Here is a 23,079-nt window from a genome sequence, read left to right on the forward strand (position 1 = left end):
CACATATCTTGACTTCAATATGAAAAACAGCCGTTCTAGTTATATTATCATAGAACATAAACAAGGCATACACTACAATGTATTGATAATACTGTACAGGATATTGCATAGTGAAATCAGTATGAGTGTTTTGTTTATCATTAATCGTAAATAGATTATCATGTATCTTACAAAGTACAAATCTAATTTCACATGCATGAGCTAATACCCAGTGTTGACTTGACCTTCAATTATAGTTTTTGTCAATTTTTCTCAAACAATTTCTGCATTCCATTAAACATCCTTTTTCAATGACTATTTAATATGTACCCAGTCCCCACCAGAATTAGGAACAAAAATGCATACCCTAACATACAAGTTAAAAATGTTATAAGTATGTTTGTATGTGCATATATGTGTGTACATGTATGTTAGAATGTATAAGTATATGTGTATATTTTGATATATTCCTAACACATGAATGTATAAGTATGTATGTACATGTATATGTTGATATATACCATTACCATAACACATAAATGAATGTATACGTTTATATGTATATGTTGATATATACCTTAACACATGAATGTATAAGTTTGTTTGTACAAGTATATGTTGATATATACCACTACACATGAATGAATTCAAGATCATTATAAAGAGAACTCTAAACCTAAAACCTTGGATACGTGTAATGGATAGATATGTATATTAGAATTTATAAATGTAAAAGTATCAACAAGTACTAGTAGTGTAACCCAATACATTGACATATAACATCATTAAGAATTTATAAATGTACAATTATTAAAAAGTACTAGTAGTCTCACCCAATATATATTGACAAATAACATCATTAAGTGTAAATATGTTGTATACATGTGTGTATAACAAATTCCTAAATACTGTGCGTGTTTTTCATAAACGCTATCAATATATTCTGTTTATTATAATAATGTTGCCACATTATTACCTCAAAATGTTGCAAATAGTACTAAAGTTGCTACATATATCTATATGTATATACATATATATTTATTCTTGACTTCCTCATCTCAACAATACTATCAATATATAAAACCAGGTATAGTGAACACATACTACCATATCCGCACTGACTATTTACTGAAAATAATGTAAATATTTGCATAACTACTTACAAAAATGTCATAATTCTTACTCCAATGTATGTAACAAATGTCCCAGAAGTTGATGTAAATGTTTTGCAAAATGTAAAATATTTCATGTTATTTTTTATTTATTTTTTTCCTGAATGCCAACAACAATATATTATGTAGATACATATTAACACTGCCACCCTATCCCCATAAAAATGTAAATATCATATGTACTAAAAGAGGTTCTATTTACATTAACAAAATAATAGTCATAAACAAATCTAATTAATACCAGTTACATGCAAAACTGATTCAAGTAAATGTATTAAAAGACAACCATGTCTACTACTTGCTTAAATAATGTGGCTTAACATCCCATTTATCAAATTCAACTTATAATAAATTGTGTAGACTTAGTTATTTATTTATCTTCTTATCATTAAGATGTTATCTACATTAATCACATGTTATTCTCAATAATAATCTTCTTGTAAAATAATTTTTGTAACTTCAAAATACCATTAAAATGATACATATTTCCACATGTAAAGCATTTATTGTGCACTACACCTCCTACAATAGCCTTGCTGAACATCACATACTGTATTTTACCTTTGTTTAATTTGTTTTGATAATAAATTACATCACTGCTTGGTGTATGTACACAACCATCAATAGGTTCATTCACAATATATCATCTATTTAATTGTTACCATGACACGCTCAATAAAACAGACTGAAATCAACAATCAAATCACATGGCAGGACTTTTGTTTTTACTGCAATGTTGAAACAAGATAAATCTCAATGGTTTACTAAAATCACTTGATAATTCCAATTCTGTAGATATGCACATCCTATGATTATCAATTATGCCTGTACCAGTATGTTATAGAAATCATAAAAACTTGCACTCATTCTAATTGACATGCTTACATAATGCAAGCATCTATATAATAAATAATTAAATGTTATTTTATCAACATTCCAAATAATCTTGGTCATTTTCGGTTTCAAATTCCAAGATTGTTTGATATTGATATTTCTTCTATCTAAAAAAGCATAGACCCACTTCCATTTTTTTGTAACATTACAAGATTATGACAAAAGTGAGTCATCTATTAATTCCATTGTACACAATGAGTAAACAGCATCATACAACTGAAAATTAGGTACTAATACCAAATGAATTACATAAAATTTGTGCATTAACCATCTATCAAATCTATTGTGCCATATACAAAGGCCATGTATCTACTCCAATTGAGCAATTATATATTTTCACCAAAATGATGAATCCTTCTCAGAACTAATATATGTACTTAAGTTATCATGCTAAATATGTATCTTGTTTCTATAAGCCTGAAGTAATAAGATAATGAATAATTGCAATGGTGTACATAATAAATGTTATAACACATTAATTATTATGGTGTATAAAATGTTGCTTCTGAAATGTGTCTTATATAATTGATGGTTCTGTGTAAAACTCATTTTTGAACCTCAGCCTGCTGGGTGAGTTATCTTACTATGTATAATCTCTAGCATTTATGAAGTTGAACCTCACTGCATAAGTAATCCTACTTTATACAGCAGCTTAGTTATTAATTGTCTGTGAAGCTTGTGTACTTAATAGCACTCAAATGTTTGAAGCTCAGCTGCTATATGACTTTTTTTGTACAGTAACTTATTTGTTTTAATATTATTGTGTTGTTATGTTGACTGAATGTAATTAATTTACTATGTGAAGTCATTTATTCATGATCTCATACAACACATGTTTTTGTCTCCTAATATAAGTGCTCAAACAAATAACGTCAAGTACACACTAACATTGCATATATAAAAACGTTAAATGTACAATCTATACCCAACAATTACACATGCACTAAGTTGCATACATTTCTTATGTTTTATTTACACAAACACATAGTTGCAAACATTTCTTATATTTATCACTCCCCAAAACAACTATGTATTCTTTCGTTTGGTATATTCTTCTTTCTTATTACTTTATAATATCCTACGATAAATAACTAGATTTCTAGACACTAATTCTACAGCTTTGTGGCATTCTACCTTCTACTATGATTTTAAAGATCTTACCAGACACATTGCTTGTACATGTCTGTCCGAATGTTTCTTTCAAGTGTGGTGTGCAATTACGCCCATAACAGCTGGTAACTAATCCTCGAATGAATAAATCCACTAGCTTGAAATATGAATATCTACACTTTGGTGAACAACACATCCATTTTTTTTTTCAATGCAACTGCACGCTTCTTACTAAAAATAATCCAATAAGATGCACTTTCAATAATCCATTTCACCCGAAAATATTTGCAAAGGCCTAACTTCATTACATATATTTAACACGTTCTATCACCTCTAACTTGTGCCTAAACTGTAATCTTCAATTCTTTGGCACACTCCCAGTGCACATGTATCTTATTTTCAGCTTGCGGAAATCGTGCACACTGTACAAACACGGACTCTCCCGTTCGGCGTTCATTTGCACGCCTCATTGGCATATACTAAAAGCTCGCCAATTTTCGGCATGATTATTAAGCCCCTGTTGCGTAGATTATTGTACTTCTATGTTAACACGCGCTCATCGACTACAATTTCGACTTTTTGTATCCTTTAGACAGGGCGACATATAAATTTATCAAATGAGGTTTTAAACTTCCTTAAAACATCAACATGACCAAACTTTTTGTTTATTTTTGTTATTCTTCTTTTGTCATAATTTCTCCATTCTATCTTCTACTTCTCGCGGGCCGGGCGCACGATAGCGTATCCTCATCCAATTATCTCTTACACTTGGGCATAACATAATGTACACTGACATAGGTGTTTACAGGATGAGGATTGGTTTGTTCTACTTCCTCACAATGAAAAGTAAAGGGCTTCAACAAATAAATATGTTCGAGTTAGTTTGCTGGCTGGCAATTCTTCTTCTTAGAGGAGGCGATGTCCACCAAAATCCTGGACCCGCCGACTCCTTTGATATGTTTTCCTCATCTACGGGTACATCTTTTTCATCTTCCATATCTGATGCATTTGCGCATAATCTTAAAATTGTCCATTACAACGTTCAGAGCTTCCTCGCCAAGAAAGATATTTTATATTCCGACCTTAATAATTTTGACATAATAGTTTTTACTGAAACTTGGCTCAGCTCAACAGTTGACACTGCCGACTTACTTTTCCCTTTCTATCATACGCCGTTTAGACGCGACAGACGTAACGATCCCCATGGAGGCATTCTAGTGTGCATAAAATCTGATCTCTTTGCCATTGAGCGACCTGACCTACAAATAGACGATCTAGAATGTCTTTGGGTTGAATTACGTATCAAGGGAAGGCGTCTTTTATTTGGATCTTTCTATTGACCACCTAACTCTTGTCCTTATATACTAGAATGCATAAACGATTCGATCTCACTAGCCGTTGACACAGGTATTGAAAACATTGTTATCACAGGTGATTTCAACCTCGACATGAATAAACCACAGTGTAGGATCAAAATAGACTCCCTTCTTTTACAGTACAATCTCACACAGGCTATTAAGGAACCTACGCATTTCACTGAAACCTCGAATTCTCTTCTTGACCTTTTTATGTTAACATCATCATTGTCAGGGCTAAAAAGTGGCGTCGGAGAACCTTTTCTTGACCAACAAGTTCGGTTTCATTGTCCAATCTACTGCGTCATAAACTTCGACAGAAAAGTTGGGTCAAATTTTAAACGTAAAATATGGAAATACAAAGATGGGGACTACACTAAACTAAGACAACTTGTGCAGAACTTTGATTGGAACAACTGCTGCGATCATAACATTGACATATATACCTCAAATTTCACACGTCAACTTATCTGTTTCTGCGAAGCTACTATCCCATCCAAAACAGTTACTATAAGAACAGCTGATCCTCCATGGCTACATAATAATATTCGAAAAGAAATTCGACGCCGCAAAAGAGCATACAAAAAGGTCAAGGCTTCCAATTCAGATCATCATTGGCACATTTATCGCCAACAAGGTAATATGGTCAATTATCTTGTAAAATCAGCAAAAAAAGTTCACTTTTATAATCTTGCTAAACAAATACGTGAAAATCAACACTCCTCATCCGACTTCTGGAAGATAATTAAAAGATTCACGAGTAAAAACACCTCACATAGCGAGTTGCCTCCCTTAATTCACAATGGTACAATATATGAGTCACCTCTTGGCAAAGCAAACATCCTAAACTCCTTTTTCCTATCTCAATCGACTTTAACTATACCCAGTACGCACATGCACAACTTACATTCCCACGAGCCAGATTGCCCAGTCTTTCAAGATCTCATCATTTCCCGTCAAGATGTTTTAGATTCCATAAAAGTAATGAAAACGGGAAAGGCATCAGGACCAGACAAAATAAATAACCAAGTTTTAAAGCAAATTGCATCTGAGATTGCAGGTCCACTACAAAATCTTTTCAATTGTTCCATCAGTACTGGTAGAGTCCCTCGGAGTTGGAAAGAAGCAAACGTTGTGCACTTCACAAAAAGTCTGATCCTCAGGATGTTGGAAATTATAGACCGATCTCACTTTTAAGCGTGTTAAGTAAATGTCTTGAGAGAATTCTCCACAAATACATTTTTAACCATTTAAGGGTTACCGATTTTATAACCCCATTTCAATCAGGTTTCATACCAAAAGATGCCACTGTCAACCAATTAGTCTCGGTATATCATACCTTTATTAAAGCTGTCGACGAAGGTAAAGAGGTTAGAGCCGTATTTTGTGACATTTCTAAGGCATTTGATAGAGTATGGCACGAAGGACTTATTCACAAGCTCCGACTATGTGGTATCTCTGGATATCTTCTATCTTGGTTAAAAGACTACCTACAGGAGAGGATCCAGTGTGTTGTAGTTTCCGGCTTCCAATCTGACCAATTACCCATAAATGCTGGTGTTCCTCAAGGGTCTATATTAGGGCCCCTCCTCTTTCTTATATACATCAACGATATTGTACGAGATATACACTGTCCAATTCGCCAATTTGCAGACGATACTGCGTTATATATAATCGTCGACAACCCGATTGATGCAGCTAACCATCTTAACTCTGATCTTGCAAAAATCCATTCTTGGGCTCATAAGTGGTTGGTTACCTTCAATCCATCCAAAACCGAATCCTTAGTAATGTCTAGAAAAGTCAACCGCCCAATCCACCCCCCTCTTTTTCTCAACGACTGCCAAATCACTGAGGTTTCGTCTCATAAACATCTCGGCTTACTTTTTTCTGATTCATGTTCCTGGCACGAGCATATTGAATCAATCAAGAAGAAAGCATGGTAGAGAATTAATTTAATGCGAACGTTCAAGTTTACGCTCGATAGAAAGTCCCTTCTATTGATATACACAGCATTTATCAGACCAATTCTCGAATATGCTGATGTAGTCTGAGACAACATTACTAAATAAGATGAAATTGAACTTGAAAAGATTCAACAGGAAGCGGCAAGAATAATTAGCGGAGGAACACGTTTAGCATCTCTGCAGAATCTATATAATGAAACGGCTCTTGAACCATTAAAAAATAGGAGAACAAAACATAAACTCACCAATTTCTATAAAATGTATAATTCTATATCACCTTCATATTTGTGTACTCTGATCCCCTGTAGCGTTGGAGACAGTTCGGCTTATTCACTTCGCAATTCTAACAATATTCGCAGCATTCAATGTAAATCACAACTTTTTTCACGATCTTTCCTACCATCAACTATAAACTTATGGAACAATTTACCTGAATCTGTAAGAACAGCTCCTTCTCTCTCAGCTTTCAAAGCAAATCCAAACAAAGACAAAAAAATAATTCCCCAGCATTACTACAATGGAGAGCGGCAGTCTAATATTTTACATGCACGTTTACGAATGCATTGTAGCAGCTTAAATGAACATTTGTACACAAAAAATATTGTACAAAGTCCATATTGTCAAAGTGGTGAGATTGAAGATACATACCATTTCTTCTTCAATTGCCCCATTTATACTGCAAAAAGAGTTATCCTTTTTGACAATCTGTCCAGTTTTCAACCAATAACTCTGCAACTACTTCTTTTTGGTGTTAAAGACGGATCATACGAAGTAAATTCACTAATTTTCAAACATGTTCAGTCTTTCATCCGAGATAGTCATAGATTCTAATCCTTCTCCATCTCAGAAACAAACCATTTCTGCTAACGATGCCCCGTCCCGCGACTACTTCCTTTCTTATCGCAACTTCTCTTATTCGAATTCTACTATTACACTTCCTTCCATTTCCTTCTCAACGTATTACATTTTTTGGTATATATACTATCTTGTTATATGATTTGTATTACTACATATATATTTTCTCCATTTCTAAACGGTATTCAAATACCAATAACTGAACTATACGTTTCATAATTTTGTGATTTTTATAAGTTGTAGTTACACGTTTGGTTGTTTACACCATATCAGCAGAGCTTCTAACTGACAGAAGAGAGACATAGCATAAGCCTCGAGCTTTTTTCTCAATTCTGTCAAATTGTATCCGACAGCCTTTATATTAAGCAATACTGCAATTTCTTCCTGCCTTGTGTATTGTTCGAAAATAATATGTATGTTTGTATTGTATTGCTTATATGTACTTTCTTTTGAACTAAATAAATAGTGTTTAAACCAAAGTGTGCATGAACAAGAAGAATGTTAACATAATATTTCCCTTACAAACTTTAACATGCTTTATATGCGTACCTTTGGGTGACAGACTGATTAAAACAATAACACAAGACGCATACCATTGATATTATGTTCTAGAAATTCGTGCGTACTATTCCAACTGTATTTTCTTTATGACACCATAAGTCTAGAATACAACATTGTATCTTTAAATAAGAGTCAATCACAGCACACTATGAAAACCATACTTTTCCAATTTTTATATCCAAACAACGTCCAAACAGACAGTAAGATGTGAACTTGGTAAGCTCAGACAGCATCTGGATTTTAAAAATTCATTTGTGAAGATCTGCAAATAAACAAACAAAAATAGCTTATACTTAATTAACAATCTTCTACTGTAACAGACACATCAATAATACTTCACAAAATAGTGTCAACTGTCTTGTTAATTGCAATTCAAATAATTATAGTATGTTATCTTTGCTTATATCGTTATTATTCTTAATAATATTAATCTTTGCGAAAACAACAGAGCAAATTATCCTATCACATTTAATTTCCAAGCTAAAACGATTCTTGTGTCATACTTATGCCTTAGATAATCATTTTCACGATATGACATTTCTAGCAAATATTAAACACATATAAGGTTAACAATACAGTGTGTATGTCACATCATACCTGATAATAATGGGCACATCTTTTTGCGTTCGCACTTTGTCATTTTGCCAAATCTGTATTTGTGACTGCAATACATCAACGAAAAGTTGCAGCTTAATACAACAGCTTAAATATGTTTGACTTGATCATGAGCACAACCATTTATATAGACATTCCAATCTAAAACGTATGACAAGAAAAATAATAATAAGTATACTCATACAAATCATTAAAAAGATTCAATCACATTACTGACACATTAATGGTGTTGCCATTACAAATAAATGTGTCATTCATTACATGGCATTGTGAGAGTGCCCAAAGATTTGATTAAACCCTATTCCGTACACAGTTAGTCTGCTGTCTTCTAATCAACGGTTAGACAATCATCTTACAGTACATCAAGTGAAAGTAGAATGCTTTCAAGTAAATAAATGCACTAGATTTTTAAACCTAATATTTTACTGCCATTATAGAACAGTTCAACACCAAATGATAATTGAGATGTAATTAGATTTTTACAACTTTCGGGTAAAACACAAAAATATCGTCTACAATCTTCAATATGACAGCCAAAACGGTTCATACACACACCATGACTAATGGAATAGTTTCATTTTACATGCAACTCTAGCAAAAAAGACAAAATGTGCATTCTGTTAAAGCAAAACAATTTAAAAAGTTTAAAAAAAAACATACCTTGTCAAAGAGCAAGAAGTTTATCCGGACATTATGTATGTCAAACTATGCCCTACTATATTTATTGTTATACAAGCTGATATTAAATTAAATCATACAAAATCAAAAGAAAATACGGAAAGCTATTGTTCCTCTGACTAAATAACTTTGTTTTAGGTTATACTTAAAAATAAAACATGTTTTGTAAAAACATGTGTGTTGACAAAGTACGCGAAACGTTAGTCACAAGCTAACATCGTGTTTTCGGAAACGTCAGCACCAAATGGGTCAAAATATCGTTCCCAGCCACACTTAAAGCTGTCATTTGTGGGAGTAACACATATTTCAAAACCTTAAAGTTCTGATTTTAACTGTTATCGGACGGCACAATCCCGATTGTACACAGGTGTTCATGTCTGTGGCATTTATAGTTTGAAGTTGCATTTTCTGTTCCTCCATACGCTGTGCAGCAAAAACTCCGTCGCTGTCAGTTTTTTATTTCATGCGTTAAAAACTAAATCTATGATACATATTCAATTTTAAGTGTTATGCCTTCAAACATGTAAATTTAACAAATACCATATATAATCGCCTAAAGATCAATCATTTGCATACATATTCACGTATATTATTTATAACTTTATACCATTATTGACGATTTCTTTCCATGTAGACCCATCTCCCAGAATGAATCAAACGCTTTCTGACAGGCAGGGTGTGCAATAATGTCAAGTTTTTTAGAGTGGATGGCCAACTCTATGCAAGAGTTATTGTCCCAGTAAGGCAGCTTTTGTAAGATCATAGAAGCCGTTTTCTTTTCATCGTCGGAGAAAGATACGTTAATGATTCCTTTTGATATGTTCGTCCATTCGCTGCAAGTTATACACAGTGATACATTCAAAACTAAATCATCACCGAAATTAATTAAACACACTTTTTCACTCAATTTAAAATTGGCAAAGTAAATCAATGCACGAAGACAGTGGTAAACATTTCTGAAGGAGTCATACATCTCAGTTCTCTTTGTGGGTGATAGCGGTATTAACGTGCATTAATTGCGATTTTTTTTACAACTGTCATCGACTGTTTTTATATATTTGTTAAATACTTTTTGAAATGTGCTTCATTTCACCAACCAAATGTATGCTATTGTTTTCGCACGGAATTCGAAAGAATACGACTAAAGTAAGAAATTATTATTTTCAATGAAAAATTAAAAGCTTTTTTCTTTTATACTTGTTTATAAGCCGTTAATCTGAAACGGTCAGTTTTGTACCTATGATTCTATGTAAAATTCTATATTGAAACCACTGTAAATCGATATTTCCTGTAATATAAAAAGTCAAATAGAAACGTCTCCAAACTTTTGTTTCAATATAGTTAAAATATTCGACGACCATTTACTTATACATACTGGTCACTTTTTGGTAATAATATCATACATTGGTTTTGTGCCTTTTGTATTTACTAGAATGGACCGTAACTTGCATAAGCTTGTGGGAATAAACGGCTTTTATAGCAGTTCTCAGTAGAGCTTCTCAGTTTCATATATCTTGTAACTACATGAATGATTTATTGGCAAAATAAATAGTTTGGTTTGAAGTTATTTACGTGGCGAAAGTCATTAAACTGTAAATGGTTAACAGTTCGCAAAATGCAAGCATTTTTTCACACCATGATTTAAAATATACATTTTTGTTTTTATTTCTGGGTTAAATAATAGTGGATTCTGAAGAAAAAAGTGGGTTTTAAAATGGTTCTTTTCTACTATGTTCAACAGATGAATTTTATGTATCATCCCGAAATTTATTTTACATGGTGTTACTTGAGTTTTCAAGATACTAACATTATTGTATAGTTTTTGAATATCAATCAATGTATTTACAATATGTATCCATTTTCGATTCCCATCGGATTACCATTCCATAAATAAAAAAACAATTTATTGATTTCTGCTAAAATATATTACGGTGGAATTGGCACGGACGACAAGAGATTATTTAACACCGGTAATGTTAAAGTTTTAATATAATCCCACCATTAATATTGGCATTAACATGAATTTGTCCTATCAGTGTGACAACCAGTATAGACCACTTTTCTAATAAGGCTTTATTTTAACTATTTATCAACGTGATTAATTTCTTACATTTGTTCAAGGATAACGTGAAATTTTAAGCCAATAATGTCAAATTTTTATAGGTTCCAATTTCAATCTGATTTTTGTGCTTTTGGCGCTGAACTTGTTTTCATCTATCCAGACATTTGTTTTGTCGAAATTAACCTTTAACCCTGTGAAATGTGAAAAATGTGACAATACAGCGAAAGCGTCATAAAGAGATTCTGCAGAGCCGTCCAGATGTAAAGAGGTGTCAACAGCAAATTATAGCAATTTGAATTCTATGTCATAAGTTTTGATTCCCATGAGACCATATATTGATAGACAATATTTAAGCGCAAAGTATGCAAATGTAGCAACTGAGGGGATCCCATTGTCTGCATCCACGTTGTGTTAGAAACAAATCAGATAAACCCCAACATTGCATGACCGCCGATACTCCAGTCTATACAATCAATTAAACCATTTAATTATTTCAGGACCAAAATTATACCTTGATGGTGTCGGATTAACATATATCCATGACAAAGAGTCAAAGGCCTTTTCAAAATCTATTAGAAACAGCAGACACGGACTATCGTTTACATATGTGTAATAAAAGTATATCGTCGATGATTCTGGTATTGTCCCCTATGGCCCAAGTATTGTTAATCCAGAATGGTTATTGATTAATAATTAATCTATGTATAATTTCAACCTGTTTGCAATGCATCCATAGCCAAGTTTTTTTTAAATAAATGTATTTGCCGCCAGTTCTACAAAAAAAAACTGTCTTAGTTTTTTACCTTTAGGTATGCATGTAAATAATACCTTGTGTTTGAGTAACGGATACATTTCCACTACATAAAACCGATATTGAGCAATGCAAACTAAGGTGCCCAATTTTGGCAAAAATTCCTTAAAAGTCGTTGTAAAACCGGATTAACCTTTGCTTTAACGTGTTTTTTTAAAACAATAGAAATCTCTTTCATTTCAATTGGAGTTTCTAAACAATATAATTGTTCACGTTAACGTTTGGGTAATTCTATGCCATTTACATAACTATTTAAATCTTCATCGTATACGTTAATATTTTGAGAATGGTATATATTTCTGTAGAATAAGGCGATTCCGTTTGAAATATCAGATTGGTTATCTTATAAGAGGTCCGTGTTCATTAATAAAGTTGGTCATATTTTTGTCGTATTATTGTACTTTTCAAGGGTTATTTAAAAAAAGTTGTTTCACAATTTTGAACCCATTTAGCTCTCGACCTAATAAAGGACCGTTTTAATTGAGTATCATATATTGTTTATAGTTCTTCTTTCAAAATATTAAAATGTTCATTATTTTCATCTATGACAGATTTGTTCAAGTTTAAGTTGCTGTTCACGGTTGTTCAAGGTTGTTAGGCAAATTCTTCTTTTATCCCATCATCAGACGTGCATTGTCGAAATAAACCACTATGGAATATATGTTCCTGTATTTCGGTAATATAGCTGTCACGCGCGGCGGACTCTTATAGTCATATTACTCGGAATCAACTATAAAGTAATCATTTAAAAAAATTGAATCAGATTCAACAAAACAAACAATTTGCAACCAAGATGTAATATATTTTAAACACAAAATGCAACACAAAAAGCAAAACAAAAATTTATTTTTATTAAATATTAAGTGCGCGTACTCATGACGTCATTATTAACACGTAAAACGACAAGTCATATTCTTTCCCGCTATAACTGCAGTTTTTTAGTATTTTTTCATAACTTCTTTAAAATCGGGGACAAAGAGGTATGATAAATAGAAAAAACAGGCTAGTGACTGGTCTTTTTGTAATATATTATGCTCGGGACGAATAAGATAATAAAACAATCTTTGCTTAAAATAACTTTGGGATTTTCTGTGTAGTTCTATTTCCCTACTCTATTTTTTAAGAAATAATTGACGACTAAGAACATTGATGGGATAAATCGAATACTAGGTCGGTGCCGAAAAAAGCGAAGTTTATTTCGCTTGGCCCGAAAATCTGAACCACTCGCAAACGCTCGTGGTTTAGATTTTCTAGGCCTCGCAAAATAAACTTCGCTTTATTCGGCACCGACCTAGTATTCTTTATATAGTAACTGTATTGACCCTTGTTTGCATATTTTAAGTATCGACAAAAAATTAACCGGCGATCATGATTTGTAAGTCTTGACCTTTCATATTAGACATGTTAACCAAAACTGGGACGAATATTTTGTGTTGTGATTTGTTATTTTATTCATTATAGTGTTCAAGTACTTGCAATCACCTTATATATTATTATTATGCTCCAATATACCTTTGCCATGGATAAATTAGTAATTTGTAAAGATTGAACGGATTGGACACTTGGTAGAATATTTACGTCGAGGAATACTGGTTATAAACTCGGTGATAAAATAAAAATAAAATATATCCTAGCTAGTTGGCTGCGGTTTGAAAGCAAAATTGCAACCCCACGGGAATTGGAGGAACCATAACACATGAAACATTCCGCCCCTATTTTGAGTAAATACATTTATATTGATCGGAAACAAAATGCGTATCTTGAATACAGAATATGTCACAATTTGTATCTTTATATAGTGAATTATTCGCAGTCAAACCTTTTTGCCCTGGCTGCCTCTTCAGTTTAAATATTATAATATAAGGGAACACATTAACAAGAAGCTGAACGAATTGAATATAGTAAAAGGTAAAACCAAGTACGGTGATCCGAACGCAATAAGCAGAGCTTAAATTTAAGTTACAAAAGCAGCAAAAAGTATAGAGTAAGATTGCCAATAACGTCTTTATTTAAAATGTTACCATTGGGAAATGACCAGTGTTAATACATGTGCGTGAACGAAAAAAACACTCTTTTTAAAGCGCAGCTATCCGACTTCACATAAAATAATGAAGCCTATGTGTATTTGTTTTACATAGGCTTTTTTATTGTATAGTTAAAACAAATGTGCCCCGCGGACGGGGAAAAACATTATCGTCACCTTTTTATGTACTGATACCTAATGGTATGATTAGTATATGATTTGTAATGTAAAATGTTACACCTCGTGACCTGGTTGATATCGGGCAGTTACAATATAAATCTACATAAATGATAACAATCCTGGGGCGTTGTCAGTTCTGAGCCCATGACATAAATTAAAAATATTGGTAGAGGAACTTATCAAAATCCAAATATTACGTGTATCAAAGTTTAAGGCCTTGTGGTCGTAAAGAATTAGAATACAATTATTAAGCTGTTTAAGCCTTTATACAACATCTCATCACCCTTGATTTGAGAACACTGGCCGAAAAGTCAAGATTTGAGCATACTGGACCGCTTTATGACAGGACCAATATATGATTAAACTATAAAATATACTATAATTTATCACATGCTATACCCTGTTTCCCATGTAATACAGCCATTACATTTTTTTTTATTACACAAAAATTTTAAGCGTTTTCATTGGCTTAGTTTTCTTGTATTGACCAATCGCAATTTGTTATTTTGCTGGAATGACGTTGCAATGTCAAATGACGTCACGAAATGTAAACAACATTCGGGATTTATCATTATGTTTGCAAAAAATATTTATTTAATATGCTCATTTAAAAGCATGTGATAAAAAAGCTCTGACACTCGTTGTCATATTATACCATATTTTATTAAACTTGTCCAGTAAATTCGTTAGTAAGTTCGCCAAAGGCTAACAAAATTCCTGAACTCGCTTAATAAAATATGGTATGATATGACAACTCGTGCCAGATCCTATATATATGATACTACAATATATAAAATAGTATTGTTCTTAGTCGTCTTTTGGATGAAAATGTGTTTCAAATGCTAGATAGATATGCAAAACTATGCGCCATGAATATGAGATTTTTTTACTTTTTAAATCTGTTAACCTCTGGAGACTGATATGTACGGCCGAGTAGAACGATTTGAACAACTTTAAAAGAGAGCCACCATAGTGATACGTACTTTCGTGTTATTAACAACATTGATACATCTGCGTTATCTCATTTAGACGAAATGCCGTTATTATTACAAACATTACTGTATAAAAATGAGATGCTAATAAAAAGACAGAGGGCATATATATGTGATTTTATTGATAACTTTAATGAGGAAAAATTAATCTACTTACACCATATACTTTTGCATTTCGTCTTCTTTCGCTATGTACTGCCTTTGCTTACTCAAGTCAGCATAGAAATCAGACGCAATCACAGCCATCGCTGTTGCACGCTGTAAGTCAAACACGTAAAATAGATTGATGTTAAAATAGTTCACAAATCAAGAACGGTTGAGTGTGCATTTTCTGGCGGTTTTGTACAATGTACGATGTATTTGCATAAACAATACAATAAGTGGTATAAAAAGCCGAAATATTATTGTGGAAGTGACTACATCCGCCACACAGTTTACAATTCTTTAACAGTCAGGTAGTGTATTTAATTAAAACGAAATTTATTTGAATTTATTTGTTGAGTCCATCATAATAGCAGACACATGTTCTTGATACGGATTGTATGTTAAAATGTTTATAAAAGTGTTTTGTTGTTTCGTCGTAGATCAGGAGCCACGATAAAGTTTTTTTCTCTTTAATTTAACGTTTAATGTGTATTTTAATTCAAGCTTGAAAAGGACCAGAAGCGTGTTATTTAACTGTAGATCAATGTCGTCAAATACATCTTAATATTTCTAAGATTGTAAATTTTAAATTTCTTACGCTCCGAAACTGATGTCCTGCTAATAATACACACAGAAATGCGTTGTTTCAATGGATCGATATCAAACGTACGATTGCGAATTTTAACACGCAGCTTTATGTTGACTTTAGATTGTTTATCCAAAAAAGTTATATTGACAGAAATCCACAACAATATAATCAGATTTTTAAAACAAATTCTTATCTAGAGGTTGGTGGATTTACACAGTAAAGGATTCTGGTATTTCACCCTCCAGCAATGTTCTTGAAATGGAATTGTATGACTGTGCAATAAATACAGAACATATCGACGACGTTTTTAAGATTAACAAGAAACTATAATGAAATTAAAATCGAAAATCGGCGTTATATTGTTGTACTGTTTTACGTCAACATGACAGCCAAATAAATATGAATAAGACGTACATGTTCAAATGTCGCGAAACGTACATCGAATTAAACTACTTTATATGCTTGCATATGTATTTTTTAATATAAATATTATTGTTCATATTATTATTCATATTATTATTCATATTATTAGTATCATTATTAAATTAAAATTAAACAATCATTAATCAGAAACTTGCGTTTTACACACATTTACCATTGTCCTACAATGCGCATCGAGCTGCGCATTTTACAATTCATGAGGTTGACAAAGCGTAACTAAAGCAGGAATTATCACAATATATTCCACGATTTTTTGTCAAAAAAGTGGTGAACACTGAAAAATACGTAATTAATATAGGTAAGTTTGTGTATTCGCTTATTCCATCTTAGACAAAAACGTCAAAATATATCAAATAATAAGAATTAATTAAATAGATTTTATAAACAATTAGTTGACGACTGTTTCACATGGAAACTTGACGCATGCACGGGAAAATTAGCTGTTAAATCAATATGAATGCTATGCACATAAGGTACCGCAAAACGCATGCGCACTATTGATTACGTTTTTTGTGTTGTAAAAACCGCATTAAAGTGTGGAATAGTGTATACGTGAATTAGTATCCGTTTTTGGCGTTTTATTTTTGTTGTTTCATGTTTCATCACTATAACATTGTAACTATGTACAAAACATATTCCTGAAAAGAAAAACTTAACATTGTTATAATGCATGACTTAATTACAAACACTTCGATTGTCATCATGTCAAATAAAAGAGTTATTACATTTTCCTTAATCCTGATCCTGATACCGGTTTACAAGTTTGATATCAATTATTTTACCCCTATGTTTTTGAAGTAATAGATTTCACTCAATTTTGCGAATATTTTTCCACATGGCTGTAAATAAAAACGTTGTATTACATAACGCAAACAATAACAGCATTTATCCATATTACTTATGGAAATATGCACATATTTGCTGTCTCATAGCATCAAAATAGCCGCTCTCGGAAAAAAATATTTTAGACAAGGTGTACACAAATCAAGCCTAAGAATAAATTATACAGTTAAAACAATGGGCTATTTTTTAGAAGTTACATGTCAATACATATGTAATTGTTTCCCCGGCACTATACAATATCATGAAGGTATGACTTATTTGGCATCGATGTATATTGCATTTTTTTTTACAGTAGTGTCCCGAAAGTTACGTTGTTGATTGATATAAAAATGTTGTTTTGTTGTCCCCAATTAAATGTGCATGTCGACATAAACAAATATGTAAATTATATGTGTCAATTTAGTTTAAAACAATTATTCTTAAATTGAACAAAAATATGAGAATGACACTAAGATTATTATTCGAGGGGAAATTACTGTTTTATGTTTTTTTATTTATATTTATTTATTTATTCATATTTATATATATACATTTTAACGCTCATTCCGTTATAAGAACAGCTCATTGCAGCCTTAAATTGTTTATACGATTAATTTGTAATACCCATTTTTCGCAGGGAGGTTGTCTTTATTGTCTTGCTAATTTACGAACATCCAGGGCTTGTTAAGATCATTAAATAATTTTATAGACGTAACGTTCGTACAATATGAGAATAAAATTAGAATTCAGTATTTACGCAGTACATAGGTTATCAATTATAACGTTCAGCTTTTCGCTCATATTTCAGATACCGGTATAATGGTTCCACCTTTAAAAAAGCCAGCGATCAATACAACACTATGTTAACGTGTTGTCTTGAACAAACTGATAATTTCTTACGGATAATGTCGAATTTAGGATAAAACGAAGTAAACAGAACTATACCGAATTTAGGCGTTCACAGTCGAATAGACTCTACGATAAATGTCTGCATCAGCCGTCATCAAACAATAAGGCGAGATGTTCTGTCCGGTACACTAACTTAATAGATTGATGTGTTCCTCATTATTTATATTTTTATAGTCTCATTACACTCTTGCAAAACGTGAACGCCCAAAATCCCGATCCAAATAAAGGAAACAATCAACGATTATTATTTATGCTAATTGCGTTCACGATTGACAGGTAAATGCTGTCGAGCAATATTGAACTACCATTGGATGGTACTTTACCATATATTGAATCCGAGCGCGCGGTTTCATGATTCAATTAATCAGAACCCTTGTTACACATGTTCGTTTGAATTCTAAATTTTACAACACATATAGCGTACATAATAACAGTTCTATAACAAATAGCATGTTTGATCGCGACATATCTTTTGAATGTTAGTGGAGTTCAGAAAAAGGAGTTTAAAAGGTATACACGCTAGCATTGTCATTAATGGGTATCAATGCACCAAAACAAGTAAGTGAATTTAAGGTTGCAGTAAATTTCCGCAAGTAGAAAAATAAAGTACATTTTATTTGAAAAGAAAAGAGGCAACTTAGTATACCTCCACTTTCTGCAAGCACAATTTTGCCACCTCCTGTTGTTTCAAGACCAATGCCCACAGAAATATGTAATTCCAAAAGGGTAATGATGCTCCCATCTCCTTCAACTCCTTTAGTACTTCTTTCGAATTGATGGGAGAATCGCCAGGGATCCAATAGCCGATGTTCCAGTGATCATTTGAATCTAAATATATGTTTTCATTCATCGTATATCACTAAATATTAAACGTAAAATAAGTTTCGTTTTTATAACTGTACTTTAATTTGTTTTAAACGCACACACGCTTTTGCCTTTCAAGAAAAGTGTTATGCGAAGTTTTACACCTTACCTCAATAACTTAATAATGTATCAGAAATTAAAACTTTTGGAAATGACATTACCCTTCATCTAACATTAATCCACTGATGTCATACGTTTAAGAGTGTCTCTCTCTAGTTTTAATTTGGTCATAAACAAATGAATTCTCACCGACCGACGGACAGACATACACAATAATTACAGGATACTAACTTAAACTGTCCTTACACTTGTTCTGCTGTGTATAAAAGGAATCATATTGATAGACCTTCAGTTTCATCTTATGAATTATGAGTAAATTGTAGATAATCATGATAGTGTTCAATGACCAAGAAAGTGTTTATATATTACATCACACACGTTTTCACTTTGACCTATGTTCATTAATATATTCTTGGTTGAGAGGAACGAAATCCCATATTTGAAGATATTAATCATTTGGGTAAATATGCAGCATTTCGAGTCTGTAAAATTTGGGGTTGCGACAGATCATTAGAGCAAGGCATATTAACATCCCATTTAACAAACGTTGTTTTTGCTTGTATTAGGTTATTGAGAACATTATCGTCTAAATATTACAATAACATAAGTATAAGATAGCTGTTGAAGTAACTTACCTAAGCGTTCACCATACACAGGGCGTGTGGTAAGTAGTCTGATGATTTTTAAAACCAAACACATATCCTAAAGATAACATTTAGAAACATGTTATATAGGTATATTTTGTAGAGCAAAAAAAAAACCACAAACGGCATTTTATCGTATTAGTCACCCGCGATCTTGTTTAAATTTCGAAGTATAAACGGTTGATGAAATAATCGAAATTATTCACCGGAAAGCGAGGCTAGTAAAATCAATCCCCTTTTGATGAATGTATAATGTATCCATCAATAACAATAAAGTTTGAGAAACAAGTATTAAATTAGTTATCTTACAATTCATACAAACGGAAAGTAATATTAAAAATATGCACAGTATGTATACATTTATATTCTAATATACGAGACATTATTGCGTTTTTTTGTATGAAGAACGGGTCATATTGAAGGGTAACACAACATTTTAATTAAAATAATGTTTGAGTTATACTCCATCGTCGGAACTAAAGCTTCAGAAAGCCGAATTTATAAATGAATAAATAAATAAACACATAAATAAATAAATGAATGAACGAATTAATGAATGAATATATGAATGAATGAATGAATAAATAAATAAATAAATAAATAAATAAATAAATACATAAATACATAAATTGAACATTGCAACATATTAATAATGGAGACATACTTCACTTGGTGGTTTGCGATCTAACTGAAATACAAACAGAATCACTAGGTTAGGTACCATTATATGACATTTTTCATCGACTGTATTTTTCAAACTTAAACGTTTTTATTATCATTAGTTATCCATCGCCTTATCAGCATGGAATTTAAGAGTCAAATAAAGCAGTTCCCTACCGGAATAATATTGTCGGAGAAAGCTTAAGGTAACATTAATACTCAAAATCAGCAAATATTTCGCACAATATTTCGTAGAAGAAAGTTTTCCCGTACAAAAAACAGTATTCCTTATAGCAAAAGCCAAAAATTCAACGTTAGATGTGGTATGGTAACATATATTTAACGAGATATAAAATTTAATAAATTGCCCTAAAAACAAAACAAAAGGAGCATTTTGTATCTTGATAAAAGCCCTTTAACTCTCACAATCGGCGAAAAATGTGTACATTAGTTCGAAACATAATAACAAAATCAATGTTCTTTATAGCAATAGCCAAAATTTCAACGCTAGACGTGGTCTGGTAACATAGATTTAACAAGATACAAAATTATATTTTTTGTTTTTTGCGCGACAATATATTCATGCACCAAATTAGTGTTTATGTGTGAAATTAAAATAAAATATATTGTACCAGAATAAATAAAAACGAGCATTTTTTATCTCGATAAATCGTTGTTACCATACCTTATCTAGCGTTTATATTTTGGCTATTGCTATCTAGCGTTGCAATTTTGGATATTGTTATAAGAAACACTGATTTGTGTATGTGTTAATTTTATCTTTTGAAATATCGTACGAAATATTCGTTGATGTTGAGTGCTTAGGAGCTTTTATGTTTTTTTTAGTTGGCTGTCGTAGCATCAAGATTGTCGGTTTGCCATTATTTAATTAACCACAGCAACTACATTTTTTTCTAACAGAAACAATGAAATAACGAACATATTCCCCACATTGCCTTCAATAAACATAGAGAATGTTCATCAATTTAGCTTAAACACTTTGACGGTTGTTGCTAGATCCAGATTTTAGTGTTCATTTATTTCTGTAACCAGAGAAACCACAATTGTTGTCGGAAGTGTTCGCAAAATCCAGATGTTTCGGACAGTTATTTCTATATCCATGACAACCACAATTTTATTATGACGAAACATCTTTAATCCCGTAAATATATATTTCGTACGTCCCTCTATCCACATGCTAAGTTTCATAAACCTAGCTTAAGTCCTTTATGAGATATCGCATGATTCATGTTTTGGACTATTTCCACTTATTTCTATAACCATGATAACTCAATATCTTTTTCCAACGAAACATCTGTAGCTTCATGCATATTTGCCATATAGCCACCATCTATCGGGATTTCGAAAAGGCGGAATAGCATGGTCCCCTTTTAAGTTGTATGCCTTACCAGTTTTACTTATGCGGCCCACGTCTATTTGTATTCAACAACCTATGTTAATATGTTCGAACGCTTTTGACCCTGTTTGTGTAAATGTTCTTGTAAAAACAGACATACTGAGCGTGTTTTATTAACTTTTAACGATTTTACGAGTCACATTAGTACCTATTAAGTAATATCAATACTAAAATATGTTAATGCATAGTATGCCACATGTAATTTATGATAAATGGATGATATATCAAATAGTAGCTCAACTTATTACCGTACCTTACATTTTAACAATAATTAAGGTATTACAATACGAGACAATGCACATCAATTCAATGCATTTTATTGAATACACTACCTGTTCTTTATAAAGCGCCAATATCCCTCCGTCTTCAACCTGCAAGTGTAAGACATTCCTGCTGTTTACAAATGCACTACGTCCGAAAAGGTTAAAATCTATATTGTTTTACAAATTAAGCGTATCTTTAATGAATGTAATGTCTTTAATACATCTTTAAATTCCAACGAAATTAACGTTTCAAAATATCGTTCCTACTCGACTCACCGATTTGCACATTTCGTCGTAATCACTCTTATCTATCAAAAACATGTTCAAAAAGTTGTTATCGAGTTTTTGAATTTGTTTTATAAACTCGATATCACCCTTACACACGGCGTTGGCAATTTTTCGAGAGAAGAATTTGTAGTAGCTATCTTCGGGTATCTGTATAAAAACAAGAGGACACGGTTACCCCTATATCACCCACATATTTAAAAGGCATGGTGAGTTTTGCACCCGTGTGCTTTTTGCACATTTTTTGTTAAGGGCCAATGTGTGCATTGTCGTTTAAAAGATGTTCTTTAAGATATTGTGCTATATAAATAACACATGTCATTCTCACACACCAAACAGGGCAATTTTCACCATTGTAGCATGATTAAAACAGGACGACGATTTAATTTTAAATGCAAAATATTACTCTCCGACCTACTATTTTACACAAGATAATTGTTTAAATATGATTTAACTATACAAATCTTCACAAAAATGGTAAGCATGTGACCCTAAAGTCTTCTAAGTCTTTATCCAGGTGGTACGATTTTAGCAAACATTGTAAAGGACCACTTCCTGATGAAGAATACTACATAGCACAGATGTGTGTTTTTTTTAACTGAATAAATAATTAACCAATTAGGGTATGGTTAGTATTGAACACAGTATGTTGACATAAATAAATTATCAACGGGTCTTTTATGCGATGTGGCATAACACATGCCAAAGTTCTTGGCATATAGTTTCA

At 32.2% G+C, this 23,079-nt stretch overlaps 1 protein-coding gene across 1 annotated transcript in view; it reads right to left on the minus strand.

Moving 5' to 3' along the window:
- Positions 1-1,313: 1,313 nt before the first annotated feature.
- Positions 1,314-23,079, minus strand: part of LOC127850879 (uncharacterized) — a 29,890-nt gene continuing 8,124 nt past the window's right edge. Inside the window, exons 6-14 of the mRNA XM_052384270.1 lie at positions 22,344-22,502; positions 22,137-22,175; positions 20,392-20,415; positions 19,719-19,785; positions 18,806-18,987; positions 15,412-15,512; positions 9,794-10,019; positions 8,491-8,555; positions 1,314-8,155 (exon numbers count right to left, since the gene is read on the minus strand). Of these exons, the coding sequence (XP_052240230.1) occupies positions 8,134-8,155; positions 8,491-8,555; positions 9,794-10,019; positions 15,412-15,512; positions 18,806-18,987; positions 19,719-19,785; positions 20,392-20,415; positions 22,137-22,175; positions 22,344-22,502 (885 nt within the window). The 3' untranslated portion in view covers positions 1,314-8,133. The remainder of the gene's footprint in view (positions 8,156-8,490; positions 8,556-9,793; positions 10,020-15,411; positions 15,513-18,805; positions 18,988-19,718; positions 19,786-20,391; positions 20,416-22,136; positions 22,176-22,343; positions 22,503-23,079) is intronic.

Source organism: Dreissena polymorpha, chromosome 11 (assembly GCF_020536995.1).
Source record: "Dreissena polymorpha isolate Duluth1 chromosome 11, UMN_Dpol_1.0, whole genome shotgun sequence".
NCBI lineage: Eukaryota > Metazoa > Mollusca > Bivalvia > Myida > Dreissenidae > Dreissena > Dreissena polymorpha.